Consider the following 20,700-nt stretch of genomic DNA (forward strand, 5'->3'; position numbering starts at 1 on the left):
GTATTTCTTGCTACTCATCACATAGTAAAGCTTACAGGGTATATAATAAAAGAACAATGAGTGTAGAAGAGTCAGTTCATGTCATTTTTGATGAAACTAACTTCTCAACAAGTGGACAGGAAAACAACCATGTGAAAATAGGTCTTGCTCATCTAGAAGATGATGATGAAGAAACGAAAATGCTAGATGAAGGAACAGCAGGTGAACAGCTGATCCCAGAAGAGGCAGAAAGGAACGATAATAATCAGGAACAGACAACATTTCAGGAACAGCAGACTGTCTCCAATCCAGCTGTTCCCACAGACGAGCAAGCAGATCCAGAAGCTGAATAGAACAATAATCAAGCAGATGAAACAGAACATGCTTCTGTTCCCACAAGAGAATTTGTGCCTAAGCCTTGGAAATATCAAAGTTACCACCCTCTTGATTTGATTATCAGTAATATAAATAAGGGAACGCAAACCAGGTCCCAAATCAGAAACTTTTGTGCACACTTTGCGTTCCTATCATCACTTGAACCTAAAAACCACGAGGAGGCTCTAAAAGATTCCGAATGGATAGTTGCCATGCAAGATGAGTTCAATGAATTCGAAAGAAACAAAGTATGGCACTTGGAACCCAAACCAAAACACAAAAAGGTAATTGGTTTAAAATGGGTATTTCGGAACAAATTAGATGAGCACGGAATAATTGTAAGAAACAAAGCAAGGCTCGTGGTCAAAGGGTACAACCAACAAGAAGGTATTGATTACACCGAAACTTTTGCTCCGGTAGCAAGGTTAGAGGCTATTAGAATTTTAATCTTTTTTGCTGCATTTATGAACTTTAAATTATATCAAATGAAAGTGAAATGTGCCTTTTTAAATGGCTTTCTTGATGAAGAAGTTTTCGTTGAACAACCCCCAGGTTTTGAAAATACCTCTTGTCCTGATCATGTCTACAAGCTTGATAAAACTTTATATGGCTTGAAGCAAGCCCCTAGGAATGGTACGAAAGACTGTCAAAGTTTTTGATTCAAAATAACTTTATTAAAGGAAAAATTGACAAAACCTTATTCTTTAAGAATAAAGGTTATGATATTTTGGTTGTTCAAATTTATGTTGATGATATTATTTTTGGTGCTACTAATGACTTGTTATGTAAAGAATTCGCCAATCTTATGGGCACAGAATTTGAAATGAGCATGATGGGAGAACTAAATTTCTTCCTTGGTTTACAAATTAAACAAACTAAAAATGGTATTTTTATCCATCAACAAAAATACATAAAAGAACTTCTTAAGTATGGACTAGACAACGCTAAGACAAACCACACACCCATGGCTACAAATGTTAGATTAGATGAAGACCTAAATGGGATTAATGTAGATCAAACAATGTATCGAGGCATGATTGGTTCTTTATTATATCTAACAACTAGTAAACCTGATATTTCTTTAGTGTTGGTTTATGTGCTAGATTTCAATCCAACCCCAAAGAATCACATTTTACAGCAGTAAAAAGAATTCTGAGATACTTGAAGGGAACAGATGACTTGTCCCTATATTATCCTAAAAGTGATGTCTATGATTTGAAAGGTTTTAGTGATGCAGATTATGCAGGTGATCTAGTTAATAGAAAAAGTACATCAGGTATGGTACAATTTCTTGGCTCATGTTTAGTTTCATGGAATTCCAAGAAACAAAACACTGTTGCATTATCCACAGCCGAAGCAGAATACGTAGCAGCAGCAGCTTGCTGTTCCCAAATGCTTTGGATAAAACAGCAGCTAAGAGATTTTGGTATTAAATTTGAATGTGTTCCTATTTATTGTGATAATACCAGTGCCATATGTATATCTAAAGATCCAGTGCATCATTCACGAGTAAAACACATCCACATTAGGCATCATTTTCTTAAAGATAATGTTGAAAATAAAAATATTGTTGTAAAGCATGTTAACACTAATGAACAAGTCGCAGATATCTTGACCAAACCGCTTCCGAGGGAACAATATGAAAAGATGAGATTGGAACTTGGTATGATCAAGCTCCACTAAAGTTGAAAGCAAGAATTCTCCATGAAGCATCATGAAATTGAAAAGGTGAAATCAACCACAAAATCTTGATTGAAAATCAATTATTGAAGGTATCAGGTATACAGTTAATAAAGTACGTACTATGAATGTTTTCTTGATTGCATGTTTTAATTTGATCAGACCAAAGCAGTGTATATTCGCTATTTTTCTTAATATAATACAAAATAATATAATATAATAACATCATTCATTTCTTTCATATTTTCTTACTAATATATGGTCAACTTAAATCAAAATAATGGGAATTAGTTTATTTGGATACGTCCCAACTCTTCATCAATACTTGATTTCAAATGTAATGATTAAAGCTTTTAAAGGATTGGAGCTTTGGGTAACCGTCATTTCAACCCTTTATTAAACCCTTCTCTTACATCACAACACTCACGCTTTCTCATCTTCCTCAAGCAACCGTCATCTACCTTTCCTCTCAAAACTTTTCAAAATCAAAATGAAAACCCCAAGATCCTCAAAATCCAGCAAGAAAACCCCAAAATGCGGTAAAAATTCACAACCACAACCTCTCAGTGTGGTTCATCCTCCACCTTTACTTGATGCTACACCATCCTCAACTGCTGAAACTACAAATGAAACACCTAAACCCTCCACTGAGCATGCCGGTACCAAACGCCAAATCCCCACTCCAAAAGGTGGTTCATCTTCTAGGATAGCCAAGCGTTCGAAGCATGTTGATCCTAACAGTGCTGAAGAAGTATCAAAAGAGATGTCAGTAGGGTTCGGGTTAGATAAGTACTGGTATGATTCTACTCATTTTCCTCAACGGCATGACATTTTACAAAATCAAGAATGGGAGGTATTGATGTTCAATTTTAGTTGCAACTCAATTTTTCCAAACCTTGTGCGAGAATTTATTTTAAATTTCTCTAATGATTGTGGGATGTGTTCTAGTACTGTTAAGAACGTAAAAATAGAATTTAATAGTGCTATATTGGGGGAATGGTTAAATGTTCCTAATGTTGGATTTGATACTTACTATGTTGGGTCGAAGATAGCATTCTCTGGCATTAATGAACGAACAATTCTGAAATTTTTAGGGGTAGATCAAAAGAAGGGAAATATTAGTCACAACGTTTTGTCTCCTTTGCATAAATTACTGTATAACGTTGCACGCAGATTCATATTACCAAGAAATTTCAAACGCAGTGAAGTGAGTTTGCGTGATGCCACCTTAATTTACTGTATGGCAAATCATATTAAGATAAATTTTCCATCATTGATGATATCTCATTTATATGATTGCATTGAAAAGAAAAGTTTTGTTGGTTATGGAGGACTATTGACTTGGATTTTTAGAAAATTTGATGTATCTTTGGAAGGTTTGGAGTTCCCAATGGGTCCTAACATGAAAATAGGTGCTAAATGTTTACAAAATTTGCACCTAAAACTAAATGATGAGGGGATGTTAATGCATAATTTAGAGGAGGTTGTTGAAATTGAATCAGAAGAGGAAGGGGTTGAGGAGGAAAAAGAGGAAAAGGAGAAATCAAGGAAGGAGGAAAAAGAGAAGAAGGAGCAAGAACCTGTTCCCACTGACAACGTTGAAAAAGGAGAAAAAGGGGAACAGGGTGAAAAAGCAAGTAAGGGGGAACTAGGAGAACAAGAGGAAGCCTTGGAAGATAATGTTCATCACAATGTCTTTAGTGGTTCAAGTGATAAAGAGATTGTGATAGCAATGAGAAAAAAGTCTAAGTCAATTCAGAGGAAGAGTAGGAGGTTAACTTCGAAACGCAAGGCTACTATGGTTGATGAAACCACATTTGACACCATACCTGAGTCTACATCTAACAAACCTTCTTCTCCCAAGCCATCCACTCCACCACCACATCAAAATCCATCACCACCTCAATCACCTATTCACTTTACATCACCACCATCTCAGTCTTCACCAGGTACTGGTTGTGCTAATCCTGACTCTGTTCCTGCAGCTTCTTCAAACTTCATTCTCTCCAAGCTCCTTGACCTACAGTCTCAATTTACTGCTTTTCAAGATGAAATTCGAGTCTCACTTGCTTCAATCGTTGATCAACTTACCCTGATGGAGAACCGTCTTGGTGCAAAGTTGGATACTGTTGAAGTGCAGACCGAATACATAGATGAAGAAAAGACTGCTCCTTGATTCCTCTTCCCATGTTTTTAATGATTTGTTGGCTCTAACATTTATCAAACAATTTCACTTTTGGTTTTGTACCATATGGGGTACAAAATTGTATTTGTTTTGTTGAACAACTGCTACATTTTCTTTCTTGCTTTTATTTCTGGTCTGTGATGATTAACTATATGCATATTTGGACTGCTATTTATGGTGCATGCTTTCGTTTACTGTTTCTTATTTTCCTCTATGACAAATCTATATGGTTTGTGCTGTGGTTTGATACTCCCAATTCTTTTTGATTGATGACAAAAGGGGGAAGAGAATGCACAAACTTAAGAGAAGCTGTGAATACACTGTCTCCATATCTTTATTGATTTATATTGCTACAACAATGGAAGTTAATGTGCATAAGTGAGATAATTGTGATAGGAAATGAAATCAGCTTAAATTCATCTGAGTTGTTAAGTTTATGAATACTTTGATCAAGTGTTGTTCTGAATTTGTTTTCTTCAAAGCTGTTTCTTTTTATAATACTTATGGATTGGTGTGTTAATTTGGATTTTATTTGAAAACATATTTGGCATTATGTTTTTAATATAGAGTAAATTATTTTATGCATGCTTGGTAAATTATATTGTAACGAGTTGATTTGCTAAGTTATTTAGAGTTGCTTTAATCTCTAGTATGCTCTAAAAATTTTGTTTTACTCTATTTTACTTAAATTTGTTTATAAGTTTGTCTTCATCAAAAAGGGGGAATTTGTTGGCCTCTTAGGTTTTGATGATGACTTCACTTTTAATAAACAAACATGTTTTAGAGATTGTTTTGTAGGTGAATATCCGATTTTGTTGAAATCGTTGATAAAGCCTATGACTTGGTTCGTGGAAGTTGTACGTGTCTTAGAATATCCAAGAAGTTAGATAAATGCTTAGGACGTTAAAGGTAGACAGACGGTCTACTGTTCCCAAAGTTGACAATCTGACTGAAGTTGTAGATGGAGACAGTACACTGTTCCCACGTCGCAGGTCTGAAGAAAAACATCGGCTGGAAAATTGCGAATTAATTATTTTCTGTTTTTAAGTTGATGTAACGGTTAAAAATTAAATTAATTGCTTATTAATAAATTGGTTGGCAAAACTATTTTTAGGTTATCTAAAAATAGCGTAAGACTTATTCTTTTTAATATTGAGATCTCCTATTATTTAGGATCTTGTGTTTTAATTCCTATGCTATTTTTAGCTTGAGGAAACTGTTTTCCTCTTTGAGTAAATGACAGCCGGACGTTTATTTTTTGGCAAGACCACTATCTTTTTCTTTTGAGAACGTGGAGGATAGTGGTAGGTGTGTCTAAGGTAACTGCTGGCTGTTCCCACTATAAATAGGAGGAACTTTGCTCAAACCGGGAGGAATCCAAGAGTGTCCATTAAGGGAGATCAATTAAGAAAAATATTTTCAGTTTTTAAATGCCAATTAATTTATTATATTTTTCTTAAAGCAATTATTTAATTTTTATCCTCTTGAGAATTTGGCCTTGTAAGGGTATTTGTGTATTTTGTTGTAACTAGACTTAAGGGAAGTCTAGGGGAATAGAGAAGCTTCAATAGAAGCGTGAGAAGAGATAGAGAAGGAGAAAGAGAAGAGAAAGAGAATTAGGCCTAGAGTAGAAAAGCTTCAAGTGAAGCAAATTGTTTTATGTGATTGTAATTGATTGCCTAAAACATAGTGAGAATTTTGAAATCCCGGGGGGTCGTGGTTTTTCCTTCTTATTAGGCCAAGAAGGTTTACATGTAAAATCTTTGTCTCCTTTTATCTTTTTCATTTTAAGTTTAAGTTTTATTTTATTATAATTCCGCAAAATTAGAGGCAAAAATCTTAAACTCAATACACAACAATTCACCCCCCCCCCCCCCCCCCCCCTCTTGTTGCATTCGATCATCTATTTGCATTTCTACAAATTGTTTTACCATCAAGGAACCTTCCCCCACTTTCCCCTGATTTGCCTCACTACTTGTTATTTCCTCCTGCTGATTTTGTGGTTGAGGAGGAATATGATCATTTAGCACTGGAAGATCATGAGGAAGAGGAAGACATTAATGACTTCCCTCAACCTCGCGACCCTCTACTCCTTTTGAGTATTCCTACTATCCCCCATTCTTATAACCACTTTCAACGGGCTGTCATGACCCAATTTTCTCACATGAACACCCGGCTAGATGACGTTTCTCAGCATATGGCTTAGTTAGAGCTTGACCAGCGTCGAGCTCTTGAGCCTATTTACGGCCAATTCTATCAAACCGATGTGTTTCCTCAAGGGTTTTCTGAACACCCGTCTTGGTTTGACCCTACTAGATGGGGCGGTCCTTCTGGTTCGGGAGGTGGTGGTTCGGGCCAGTAATCATTTATTTGATCTTGTGCCAAACACTGAGGACCGTGCTTGGACTGGCTTGGGGGGGGGGGGGGGATAATCACTTCTCATTCACTCACTCACTCATGCATCTATATAGTTTTCTCATTTTCAGCATATAGAGTTAGGTTTTATTTTTCGCATGGACAAAAAAAAAAAAAAAGAGTGTTATGGCTTGATGAGAACTGTTGGAATCTCCTGTATATGAGTAACACTGTCCTTTCCCCTAAAATGAATTTTGCAAAATGTTTTGACTGGTATTTTGGCATGTGATACTGTTATTTGGATATCAGAGGCAAACCGCAGACACTCTTAATTTGAGAACTAGTTAAGTGGCATTTAATTGCCTCATGAGCATGAGTAGGTTAGCTGGTGAGTAGGCCTAATCAAATGTGTGTGCATCATCTGCTAGGATGCCCATTAGGGGCTAGACTGATCTTGACTTTGCTTTACTCCTCCTAGAATTTGACTAGATGTACCTTGTTGAAAATGATTTTCAGGCTTAGATGTTACTTGAAACCACATGGACTAAAAAGCCACCTTGCACTACTTGACTTTAGGTTTTTTCCCTCTTGAGCTTGAGCCTATTTTCTATCAACCCGCATTACTAAAGCTCCATGATCCCAAAATTTCCCCCTCTACACCTTAGGAAGTGAATTGGTTATTTGAGTTTGATGTTGGTTGTTGGTGTGGTTACCAGTCCATAACTGTAAAATATCGAGTTTCTTTTAAATTCCTTTGTATATAGATACCCATAAGTATTATTTCTTTAAAAAAAAACAACAACAAAAAGAATGTGATTTTTGTTTGTAGTTATAAGTTCAAATAAAAGGGGGTTATATCTTGTTCTGCTAGAAGCTCGAAATTTCGTTGGTTAGGTTCATTTACGATTAACTGTATGATGTTCATGCTCGAAGTGTGTGTAGTTGTGAGAAAAGAGTTTTCACTCCCTATTGTCCCTACTAGGTCTCATATTTTTAGCACGACCAATAACCTTAGCCAACGTTACTCCCGTTATTAGCCTGATTTGATTCTCTTGGTAGTTGAAGTCTTTTGCGAAGGAGAAGGATAGCAAAGCTAAAGTGAAAGTCTTTAGAATGTTGTTTGCATTGGAGAGATCCTTTTGTCCTTCTGAACACATGAGTGTGAGAGTTGGGAGGGAAACACTGCTGGGGAATGGAAGTAGTCATTTTTACTACTTGGGTGTGTGTAATGAGTCCTAAAATCATCGACAATGGAGTGGTGAGTTGCCCCGTGAGTACCTCCTCATTTGATCTATGATGCGTTTACGATGGCCTTAATTGGTTACCTTTTGGATGAATCGTGAAAGCCTGATTGCGCTATGATATTCCGGATTGATGTTGAGTGCGCCTAAATGCCGAGTCGTTTGAAGTTGCTTTTAAATGAATTTCGAAAACTTTTGGGGAAGAACTTTGTTAATTTATATGATCTCCACTTTTCTTTGATGGTCCATTTGCTTGGGGACAAGCAAGGGTTTGGCTTGGGGGAGTTTGACCTATGCACTTTGTACTATATTTTTATGCTCCTTTCCCTCGCATTTTATGGCATTTTGATGTGTGATTTTGCATTTTTCATGTGGTTTTACGCTTGGTTGGAGTTTTTTTTGTGTCTTTGATTATTTCAGGCCATTTTACTCCACTCTTGTATTGGAAGCGGATCACTTCTGAGCATTAGAATGCGTGCTTCGAGATTTGGCAGAGTTCGAGACCGCACTACGGCACTTTTGTGAGCTCACGGGGCCATTCGGATATGCTTTTAGTCCCGTTAGGTCTCGTTTGTACTTTTGCCGCGTTCTAATGAAGAAAAGTAAGCACAAAATGATGGGCCCGGGCAGGTATTTTCATACCTGGGTGATTTCAAGTAAGAAATAGAAAAGTAAGCCTCCAAGCCCAGGACCCGGTCAGGTATACTCTAAAACCGGTCGGGTCTATCGATAATCATTTGCATAAGTATTCAGCATACGGACCCGATCCGGTCTTGCCTAAACCCGGTCCGGTCCTGCTTTAATAACTGTTTTCCGCACAGTTTATATTTTATTATGAGGGAATGTAATAGGGGGGAGGCGAGGAGTGACGTTTTCTATGGGGGATATTTTTAATTCTTGACTTTCGGAGCAAAAACTTTGTAACTTTCAAATACTTTCGTTCATCCTTTAGTATTCAACTTCAAGTATTATTTCTTTATCCCTTCCTTGTTATTACTTTTAATCATGTTTTCTTTAATTAATTCTTGTTTTGTTGCATTTGATATGTGTGAGTAGTTTCTTAATCTAGGGTTAGATGGAACCCTAGTCATGATGTTGATGATGAATTATTGAATCCCAATCCCTTTTTGTTATGTATAATCCTTGTTCATGCTTGGTTTCTTATGCTAGTTAACTCACTTTTTTCAATAGAAATTTTGGAAATTGTGGTTAACAATTCATTCAATCGTTAACGAAAGTTAGAGTTGAATAAATTGCCTTTTAGATCAAGGGCTTGATAATCTTCATGAAAATAGATTGATTTGATTGTTGGATCTTATAGAATACTATGTTCAATGTCATTACTATACTTGATTCCATGAAAATAGGTTTGATAGTATGGCAGTGAAACTAATAGTCTTTGAAAGGAGTTATTAGTATCTTTAATGGGGTATTCGTCCTATTGAACTTGGTTATGATTGTTGTAGGGGTAGTAGGATCTCATTGTCATCATATCATGCTAGTGGGGAAGTTTATCCCTAGATGTTTTAGTATCATTGATTTACCTTTCTAATTTAATTGTTTGTACTCCAATCAATTAGTTAGTTTAGACATATATTCTCTAAAATTGTGTGTTACTTAGGATCAATTGGTAGCCGGAAAATAATCATTTACTACATTGTTCCCTGTGGATTCAACCCTAACTGCTGCTATACTAGTTGCATATTAGGATTTATTTGGTAGTACATAAACGACTTATCAAGTTTAAAATAATTTAAATAAAAGTGTTAAAGTCGTTAAAATAACCGTTAACGAAAATAATTAAGAAGATAAGAATTTTTAAACGCAAAGTTTTCGTAAACCAAAAGTTAATTGAATGATTTTGAATTTTTTTTTATAGAATTATCGAAACTTTTGGACTAAAATAAAATTTCTTAGAAATAATAAAAATTTAAAACTTTATATCCGGAGTAGTTTAAGAAATCGAGCAAGTATTAGGAATTGAAAGAAAATTAAATAATTAAAGAACTTTGAAAATCGAATTGGAAATTAAATCAGAAATTAAATCAATAAAGATATAGTTAGTTGGAATATAAGATTTTATAAATTAGATGAAGTTGGAGCTTAGAAATCGAGGATTAGGAATTAAATTGAAGGAATTAAGAATTAGTCGAAAATGATTAAGATTAGGAATTTCGAGTCTGTTACAAATTTAGCGTTCAATCACTAATTTTTATTTAAGTACACATATAATACTAAAATAAGTTAGTTTTATTAAATCAGAAACATTAAATGATAAATTATTATAAATATTTATTAAAGTATTTGTTTAGTATGAAACTTAGAATATAAATAAATATGTGGGAAAATAATATGATACCAGAATGGAGGGTTGAATGATAATAAAAATAATAATACTCTGAGATATAAGATGAGATGACTATAAACCCGAGATGTATATATAGTCCAAATATGAGAGTTGCCAAGGACGTCAAAAACCTGCAACCATAAGGGAAGACTAATCTGGAGGTGATTTCAAGAAAGCTCATTCAGCGCTCAAGTCGGTTCGGGAACGATGATGAGAAGAATAAACATAAAGTATTTTGTAGAGATGAATTGTGTACCCTCCTTTATGTTGATAAGAGCAACTATTTATATTGATTCCTACTTCCACTCAGGCACGGGAAGTGGTTGCAACTCCCCTGGAGTGCGTTGGTGGTCAATCTTGACCTACTGACATACTAGACATCGAGCTATGAAGTCCTCGACATCTCTCTTCGTGCTTATCCACCAAAAGTATTGTTTCAAGTCTACCAACATCTTATCTTGCCCCGGGTGAACAAAGTACATAATCGAAAATTGATACCCATAGGACTAGTTTCTATGATATGTTGCCTAATTGATTAATATGGATGGTATAAGGTTTGGGTACAATTTGATGCCCATAGGACTAGTTTCTATGATATGTTGCCTAATTGAAATTCACTTGTACAAAGTGAATGAAATATTTATTTTAATCTCATCTTGAGTAATAAAATAAATAGGTAATTCTAGGTACTTCATATTTTATGGGTCGTTGCTCAACTTTAATTTTACCTCCAAAGTTTACATTACTTGTTACGATTCATAACTATGTTATGAATTAACGAGTTTCTAAGCACCGTAGAAAATTTTCAAATACTACCATCACTAATTATAGTTAGTAATGAACGAGCATATAAAAAAAATTTGGTGCTCAAAAACAACTAATGAAATCTCATTAATAACACTAGTGTTTCACTTATGCTCCATATTACTTGCACCAAATCAATTTTTGCACACTATTTATCATTCTATGGTAATTTACATATCTAGGCTATTATACGAGAAAAAAACATAGTCACGTGGAATCTTGTTTATTCGTCTCGTCACATAATATCAAATGTTTATAATTTTTAGTTGTGTATAACACTAGATATAAACGATTCAACAAATACATTGGATTGCGCAAAATATGTTTGATACAAGTATTTTGGAACGGAGAAAGTATGATTATATGATATAATATGATATGATATTATATGATGTGATGTTTTCTTAGAGGATGACCCTTGAAATTTTTGAATATTTTTATAATATTACTCCCTCCGATTCTTACTAGTAGTTCTATTTACTTTTTTATTAATATTCACTTGTCTCTTTTAATTAGTATTTTATTCTTAAACCTATAAGTTAAAATATATTCAAGTGGTATCTTATAACATTCATCTCAATACAATAATTATTAATATGAATTTTTCATAATTATTAATTATGCATAATTAAACATACTAAAAATTAAATTATGAAACGACTAGGAAAAATTAGAGAATATGATATGAATCATATGATTGATTTGATTATAAGTTTATAACCCCTCACAAGATGTCAAGTGATCTCTATACTCTTTTACTTAATCTTGCCTTTTTAAAATCCAAATCCCTCAATTGCTACCTCCCAAAACCCTAATTCATTTATCTTTATCATCTCAGATCTCTTTTTGGGCGGATGTTTAAAGAGCACTTTATGTCGTTCTCTCTATATACTCTCCACAACTCATGTAAGTGCCCAATTTCGAGTCACTTGATAGAAGTATTATTTATGTGTATTTTTCGTTTCTTGATTGATGTGTGTTGCTGATAGATTAATTTGGTTGAATATTTTGTTGTTGACCAGATTTGAGCTCTTGGTGAATGTTGTATTAAGGTACGCCTATGTTTTTGTGTTGATGAACTTGGTATAAAGTTGATTTCTTTTTGTTGATGGGTAAATTTTCTTATATAATCTGCTTTCAAGGGAAAAAGCTATGTTATTGGGTTTATTCTTCTGATAAGCAAATTAATCTGAGCCATTTATAAGTTCTCTTTGTTTGTAGATGCTGTCAATTGTTCAAAATTGTTTGTTGGTTTTGGTGAACGTAAATTAGGTTCAGGACTATTGATAGTGTGATCTTAGTTCTATAATCCCCAAAATCCGCGTAGAAGGGAGCTATTTTAGTGGCATTGTGGCAATGTAATGTTGTAATAAGGCATATCAAATCTGGAAAGCTATTTCCAATGGTAATCTACTATCTAATGTTGCTTGCTTGGTTCCATTTTGGTTGATGAGCAACGCTCACTAGTCATTGCAAGGAGGAATGTCGTCTTCTAGGATGATTTCATGTTTGAGAAAGAACTGAAAGTTGTGTATGGAACTCATGAAACTTATATACTAACTTGATGCGTTGATTCTTACCTTTTGTTGGAAGATAGAGATGTTATTACTCTCAAAAGTACATGTTACAACCTAAAGCTATAACAAGACACTTTCCTAACACACAAAGGGAAGCACAAGCAACACAACAAACTACACAATCAACAAAACCACAACCAACATCCTCCTCTTACTAACCCTACTCATATACTCTACTTCATTATCAAAGGAGTTTTGCCATCTAAATACCTTTGAAAAACTGACTAGTGTGAGCTCGAACCTCCTTAGTATACTTACACCCATTGAAAAGGTGGTCTCTAGTTTCATCTTCTTCTTCCTTACAGAAGGCTACAAGTAGCATTGCAATCAGCATCCCATATCCTCAATCTTTCAAAAGTAGGAAGTCTATTTTGAATAGCCTGCCACATACAAATTTGGCTCCTTGGGGTTGCTTTGTTATTGCACCAAACAGCCCTCCAAGCTGGTTTACTCCCTGACTCCAAGAGATCCAGATATGCCTGAGAGATACTAAATTTACCACCTTTTACCTTGCTATTCAGGATTGCCATATTCTGCACTAGATGTTTACTCTCCAGTCCTCAGCATCCAAGACACAGTACTAGGGATAGCATAATGACACACATCCACACACTTTAAATAGTATTCATTCATCCAGCGAATCTACAATCTATCCTTATTAGCAATAGACCAAAGATTTTTCAGCATAGCTGCATCATTCTAGACTTTCATGTTACACAGATTCAAGCCTCCATAGGCTTTAGGTAAACATAAAACTTTCCAAGCAATGGGGGTCCTCCTAGCTCTGTAGACCAAATGAAGTGATTGCAAGCAGACTCAACCATCTTAGTAATCTTCTATTCTTACCTTTATTATAGCTGTATACTTGTAATGCAATCCATGATTCTTTAATTGTCAAATATAGAGTGCTAAATAGATAATATAAGATTTGACAGTCTTCTACTAATCGATGCATTTGAATGTTAGATGCTAAAAGTTTTAGACATTATCGCTTAGCTATGGGGTATTTTTTGTAATTTTCCTAAATTGGGGTTTTCCTAAATGAGTTGCCTTAGTTTCTTATCTTTTAATCTTGTTTTATACAGTTCAAGGAAATTAAGTTGCAGACATACTTGCAATCTCTCGGTTCGTTTGAAGTGCTTAATATTGCCTTTGAATTGGTCTAGGATTGCTTATTTGACAAATAGTATCTGGATATGGAATCAGGACAACAATCAGGGGCATCCTTGTCTCAAAAAGGCTTGACTGATGATCTGCTCTCAAATTCCAGCAACATAAATGCCGTTAGTACTGTCAAGAAGCTTCTGTTTCGTCGAATGTTGGTGGGTGTGAATGATGGAAGATTTTTCATGGGGAACTTTCATTGCATGGATAAGCAAGGCAACATAATTTTGCAAGATGCCCTAGAGTTTCGAAGCCTAAGACGGTCATCTCCGTCACCTATGGAACAACGTGGACTTGGTCTTGTTCTCATCCCCTCATCATGTCGAACCTCTTGCCATATTGATTGCTCTGTGGATGAACAATTATCATTGCTCTTAATCAAGGACGATTAGTTGTAGTAGATGTGATTGTTCCCCTGTCCATATTTTGTTCACTATGTAGAATACATTAAAAAACATGGAATTAAGGTTTTGGCAATGCTATTAGTATTGTTAAATGCATAATAAAAAAACTTCAATTGTCAACCTATTAACCCCTGCCTCTTTCAAATTGCTTTGTGTATTAAGATGGGAAATATTTTGTATTCTTATTTCATCTCTTTTAGGATCTCGGGTATTGACAATCTCTCGAATTCCTTTAGGGAGACGGATGTTTGAGATTGAAGATGAAGAGGACTTGTTGCAAGTGGTTGTTAAGAACTGAGCTATTAAGTTGTGAATAAGTGATTGATTGCTTTTAAGTTTTGCGCATCGCAAAAGAATTCATAAACTAAGATCGGAATGTGAGAGTATAAACAAGTAATGTGGAAACAAGTAATAGCCAGTGTGCCGGAATACTTGTTCATTGAAACACATTTATTGGTTTTCTTTTTTAATTTTTTTCTACATCTTGAATTTTCATGGGTATTACTAATTCCATCTCATTTCTTCGTCTATAAATCTTGGTTCGCTATCCTCGTTTTGATAAGAGTTATTGAGCCGCTATGTGTGTTAGCTTTGGCTGTTGCCATGCCGCATGCCAGCTTCCACTTCTAATATAGTTGTATGTCCCATTCTGACTTTTGGTACTTTCTCTTTCTCGTAGGAATTTGATTATCTGATGTGGAAATTTTCATCTGCAGCTAGAAGGGACCAGTCGATTCATTGCACTTTCTTTGATATCAGCAAAACTGGTCTTTTTTGTAAGGTAAAATGTTGTGGCTTTGTTTACTAATTTCAATTAATTATGCTTTTGAAGCACCTGAGTGGTGATCCTAAATTCGTATTTGGTTCATTGGTTGTGTAGCTATCCATGTTTTTCCATTTAGTTTTGTTTCATTATATCACAAGTACTAATCACAAATCTAGAATCGCCTTGTGGTGTTTGCCCATTATACTGGCAGACTGTAGGACCATCGCTGTTTGATACCCTTTTGTCTAATACGACCCGGTGAACTGTTTGAAACTCTTGCTGGTTTTATGTTTTGGGTTTTACCGCTATGAGTTAGTGTTAGTGATCCTTCCCTCTCCGAACATATTTTTAGCTGTTCCACTCTTTCAGTACATCTGTTGAACTCTGCTATTTCTTTTTGAGCATGTGTGTGTTTTTTGGTTTGGGTTTCCACTGGTGTTCTTAACCACGCTGAAGTGTCCGATGACCGAGTCATTAAGGTTCTACTCCGTCAACAACTCAACCGAGTTGGTTAATGAAAATATAAGTAAACCGATGTGATTATAACTGTTTTTTAACCCCAATCGTTCCGATTTTCCCGGCATATTGTAAGCTGTGTTTGTTATTTTCACTTGATCTAGGTTTTGGTGCCTTCCAAGCTTGGGAGGGGTAAGTGTCTACAGCACCCTGCTCTTCCTGCATGCATAGCCTTTGTATTTCTGTTTTTCAATATTGTTCACCACTGATGGCTTGATGATTTGATGACTACAATTTCACTAAGCATGGTATGTTTTGGCTCCAAAAATAAAATAGTGCGGTAACCTTAATCCCTATATTATAAATTCAGTAGCTCTAATAATAAAAGCATTATATTTGATTTTTACTTTAACGTCATCAAGGTGATGGAATACTATTGTTGGCATGCTTAATTTCTTAACAACTAGAGCATTATATTTGATTCAATAAAACGGTGTTATTTTATCATTCTATGGATGAATTTCAAACAACAAATAAAATGGTCAATAAAACTATCAATAATACTGTTAAAACATTGCATAATATAAGTACTATTATTCAATACATATATGATGGTTTTAATAGAATATAAGAGTACTTATACTCTTTAATCATCGATTAATAATAGTGATATTGCTCTTTCCTAAACAGTTTCTGTTCATAATGGAATTGGAAATAAAGTTGTAGGTGTAATGTTTGTTTACCCTGAATGTGAAGGTGGAGAAGTTTTGATTTTGAATTATGTTTGCCAATTAATTCAATGAATGCTCTTTGAAATGACCAAGAGTTTAAGGCTTTTTTGTTATAAAAATTTTCAATTTTGTTTTAAGAATGATCAATTCAGACCTTAAAGTGATTAATTATGATCAGTTATAACTTATAAAAGAATTTAATTATAATCTTAAATGTGTCAATTATGACCTTAAATAGATTAAGTACTAAACGCATATTGAGAATAATTATAATTGGTCTGATTGGCTATTCTTCTCACATTGAGACGGTCTCGTCCAAGACTAGCTGATAAGGATTAACTCAATTTGGGCCCTTCATGAGCTGAGTCCTAGACAGTTGCACCTCAAAAACTACTCTTAGGAACGGCCCAGTCGGTAATTCAAGGTGAACCATCATCAATACAAACCTTATCACAAAAACTATTAGACGCCCACTTCGCAGACGAAGAGTGACTGCATTACAACCTTGATAACTGTATCGCAAAACCTAGAAATGGCTAGAGTTATCAATGACACATTGAGCATCTCTTTCAAGGATTATGGCTTTGCCTGCCTTTCTCCTTTGCCATCTCACAAGCCTAATTGGCTACTAGTGCCTCGGCCATACTAGGAGATCCAACATAGTTTAGAGATCTTTTGTAAAATTCATTCGCTATTAACATAGATCTTCACCTAATTTATTGTTTTAAATATTTAGTTTATTCGTATTATATAACTTTAAATACATTTTTATAAAAATTATCGACATTATTTATTTTTTTTCCTAGATTAGCAACTAAAGAGATGGATACACAATTAAAAGAGTAATAAATTATTACATATAAGAATGCATACATTTTATTTATCTAGTATTGACAAAGAAATGAAATGATAGCAAAACTTACACTTATATTTAATGCTCCTCACATATATGATTTAGATTGCAGTACCATCAGAAAAAGAGTCCAAAGCCTGCCACTTATCATTGAAATAAAACTCATAAACAGCTTTCATCCTTGGAAGCTTGTCAGGATGGTAGTTTATATGAATCACCACTGGTTTAAACTTCTTCAACTTAGGGTCTTTCCTTACAGTCTTGAATAAAACCCTACTATTCATAAAAGAGTATAAATCCATAGTCCTCTTCGAAGCATGAATCCCTTCATAGCCTGGATGAGAAGGGTAAAACAACACTTCATTAAAAACTGCTTGATCCCACCCCCCTTGCTTAGAAAGTTTATCGGTAACACGATCTAAAACCTCAATGGAAGGAATTGTCGGTCTAATATAAAAGAAACCCGAATTATATACCCAAATCCTTGTTGTATGAACATATCGAGACCAACCCATTGTTGTATCATCGAAGATGTCTGCATAACCATAAGCAGTCTTATTATCATGACCATCGGTCATTGATTCTATATCTGAATCCCGATAAAGATGATCAAATGGGTTTTGCAAATATATTATATCAACATCCGATAAGAGAACACTATAACCAAGCTGCAAGAACTCTCTTAGAATTCGAAACTTTAATCCAGAAACAGCACGGCTATCTTCTGTCTTTCCAATTGCATCGATTTGAACATCAGGGCCTCGTTTATAGACCGCCACACCATTAGATTTACAATATCTCTCAATTTTGTCATCCAAACACACAACCAAATAATTGGCTATTCCTACTTTCTTGATGCTTGATACTTGCAAATTTAACATGTCCTTCACATTAGAATTTGCTAACACAACAATAAGCTCTTTCTTCACAGCAACTCTTTTTAGTATCTTTGCTAGTTTGGGGTTCACAGATTCATCTGGTACGACAGTTGGATTCGTCTTTAAACCCTTGACCGAACCAAAAGGCCCAGCATTAGGTTGTTCGACTAACCTTAATTTCTTCTTTAGCTCCTTGATTTGTTCCCTTAATTCGACATATTTCGACCCAACAGCATCGGACTTCATTGTTTTGATTTGCTTGTTATGTTCACAATCCTGTTTTACGTGAGCAATTACAAACATTAAGTAACATAATGAGCAGGATAGTTGTCACACTCTAAAACTAGCAGTACTAATTAATCAAGACAGAAAAACTAGTTTCTTAAAAAGTATAAATGAGTACCATAAAATACACATTACAATACAATGATCAACGTTGGACCTTGCTTAGAGCAAGGGGTTGCACATGCAACCGCATCCTCAAAAAAACAAATTAAATAAATATTAGTAATGTAGGTTTTGATCCCAAAACTTCTATGTTCCAAGTATATATACACCCCTTGCAATTGAGATACACCTTAATTGATTGAAACTAATTTATGTTTTTAATACTTTTTTGATATATTGTTTTTAATACTTAACTTAAATAACATGTTACTATTATCTAATAAACGCAGTATTTAATTTTCTAAAGAAACCCACATTTTAGTATTCCATTAATATTTTGTTTACAATTAGGTAAGGTATTTAGGAATTTTTTTAGTTAATGTTTTTTTCTTTTATCTCTAATTATTTAAATTGTTGTAATATAATGGTTTATTTCTTAAAAGATTGAATTTCATAAAATCAAATTTGGTGTGAATTATTATTCAAATTAAATTGCTGAAAATAATTAAGGGGTTTTGAAAAAATTAAGTTAGACTTTTAATTATTTTTGTGAAGGATTAGTTTATATTCATAATAGTTATATTTAAGTGAGGCCAAAGATCTAATTCCTTGATTTCAGATTGTAATGGTCTATAGTAAAATGACTCATTATTTCATGCGCACTTCTTATTTGCGTGAAGTTGCATATGATGTTTGCTACATACGGTCAATTGGAAACAATCTCTTTATAAGTTTTACCACTATTAAGGATAAAATTGCGTAAATATGACACTCTAAACCCCACCCAAGGTGAGAGTCATTTAATGGCGTTGGAGCAATAGAATGTTGTACTCTTATACCAATTTATGAACTAAAGAGTAATTCAAATTGTCACTCCACGTGAAAATGATATTCTTTCTCTTGAATATAATCCAGAATTAAGAATTTCAATCCAAGTCCTACAACGTTTTATTTTACGCTATTTAATGTGTATTTAAAATTTACTTTAATCATGCTAAAAATATATATAACTAAGTAGTGCAATCACGTCCCTCAATCCCGTGGTACGCCACTGCTCCAAACTAAGATACAACAAACTAAAGGCCAATCCCTAGCCCTGTTGTTAGGAATTCAAAGCGATTCTCTAAAAAAATAAAAGAGTTATTCTTGTAAAAGACCGTCTTTCGATATGATGACCTCAAAACAAGGAGTTCATATGCTATAATTTGTTTTTTTTTTTGGGCTGTTTAATCTATATATAGAACGTCTAACACAAGAAGAAAACAAGCGACCATTTCTCTAAAAACACCCAACAAAAGTCCATTTTCTAAAAGTGATCACATTAATTAAACGTCAATCTCGATTCTAAAAGTGCAAGTGACATAGTTAAAAGACAAAAGGCACATTGTAAACGTTTTCAAAAAATGAGCTAATATTTCTCGCGTTGTAAAGATTTAAAAAGTGCATTTATCTGTTTTGAATTCAGTGATCTCCTCATCATATTCATTATCGTTAATCTTGCACCATGACATGGAACACACCAAAATAAAATTGAGATCAAAACCTTAAACATTATTCAAACCTGCAGAGAAGATTGAAAGAAGCGTTTGGTAATGGCAGTTGAAGAAGGATACGTATGGAAGAAACCATGAGGATAAAATAATGCGAAAACACAGCCCATCGAAACAAGGATTACAATGGCTATAACAATCCGAGTATTCCTATGTGATTGAACAACACTAATGTTGATGCCGCTCGTCATCACAACATCTCGACGACCCCCCTTCATTTAAAGGATATCCTTGTGATGTAGTACTGAAAAGAGTTTTGTAGTTGTGAATTCAGAATATTAATATAAGATAAGCTAAATAATCACATTATTTATATAATTATATTGTGTTAGCTATTATTTTTGTCATTAATAGAGATTTTAAGCAAATAAGTCGAATTGATTGAGGAAGACATTATTGGCTTGGCTCGGTTAACACTCAACATTTAATATTAGGCGGATATAATTTTCAATATATAAAACTTGTAAGCAATAAGATTAAGAAATTACAAACTAAAATCTCTGTAGTAATTTTCTTTTATGTTTACTACTGAAAATGTTATTTTCTTTTATGATATTTGGCTTTTAGTATCAAATTCAAATCTATAAAGAAATATTATTTATGCCATCTTCATTAATCAAGCATTAATGATATACATTTAATCTACCTTAATGGGGTGTGGTAAGTATTAAATATTCAATTTTAATTGCTTGTAGAGATGGGCATGGTCTTGACTCATGAAGCTATGAGACTGTCTCAAATTTGAGTCAAATTTAAGGCATGTGTCTAAGCGTATTCCGGCACTATGTATACGATGATACGAGTTCAAATACGGGTGTAGGCAGTAAATATAGAGTCCAAGTCATATCCTAATTATATGTAAAAAAGAAATTTCTCTGATGTTTTCTATTGATGTTTTAGATGATGGATATTATTGAATAATAAAGTCAATAGAGAAACAGTAGAGACCATAAGTATTAAAAAATATT

General features: G+C 34.2%; 2 protein-coding genes across 4 annotated transcripts; one reads left to right on the forward strand and one right to left on the reverse strand.

The window, feature by feature from the left end:
* The first annotated feature begins 11,693 nt into the window (after positions 1-11,693).
* On the forward strand, positions 11,694-16,635 carry LOC130817859 (uncharacterized). 3 transcript variants are annotated; one of them, XR_009043869.1, is made up of 4 exons: positions 11,694-11,872; positions 11,989-12,018; positions 13,629-14,892; positions 15,498-16,635. XR_009043869.1 is itself a non-coding variant. In XM_057683805.1 (3 exons), exon 3 carries the CDS (start codon positions 13,740-13,742, stop codon positions 14,097-14,099), a length of 360 nt encoding a protein of 119 aa, XP_057539788.1. In that variant the 5' UTR covers positions 11,694-11,872; positions 11,989-12,018; positions 13,629-13,739; the 3' UTR covers positions 14,100-15,469. The 3 variants fall into 3 exon arrangements, 1 of the variants encoding a protein (XP_057539788.1); XR_009043870.1 differs by having other exon boundaries at positions 13,710-14,892; XM_057683805.1 differs by lacking the exon at positions 15,498-16,635 and having other exon boundaries at positions 13,629-15,469.
* A 15-nt stretch (positions 16,636-16,650) lies between these two features.
* Positions 16,651-20,047, reverse strand: LOC130817858 (arabinosyltransferase RRA2-like). Its single transcript, XM_057683804.1, has 2 exons — positions 19,744-20,047; positions 16,651-18,071 (listed from the first exon to the last, which is right to left on the reverse strand). The coding sequence occupies exons 1-2, from the start codon at positions 19,948-19,950 to the stop codon at positions 17,019-17,021; spliced, it is 1,260 nt and encodes a 419-aa protein (XP_057539787.1). The 5' UTR covers positions 19,951-20,047; the 3' UTR covers positions 16,651-17,018.
* Between the last annotated feature and the right edge of the window lie 653 nt (positions 20,048-20,700).

Source organism: Amaranthus tricolor, chromosome 7 (genome assembly GCF_026212465.1).
Source record: "Amaranthus tricolor cultivar Red isolate AtriRed21 chromosome 7, ASM2621246v1, whole genome shotgun sequence".
NCBI lineage: Eukaryota > Viridiplantae > Streptophyta > Magnoliopsida > Caryophyllales > Amaranthaceae > Amaranthus > Amaranthus tricolor.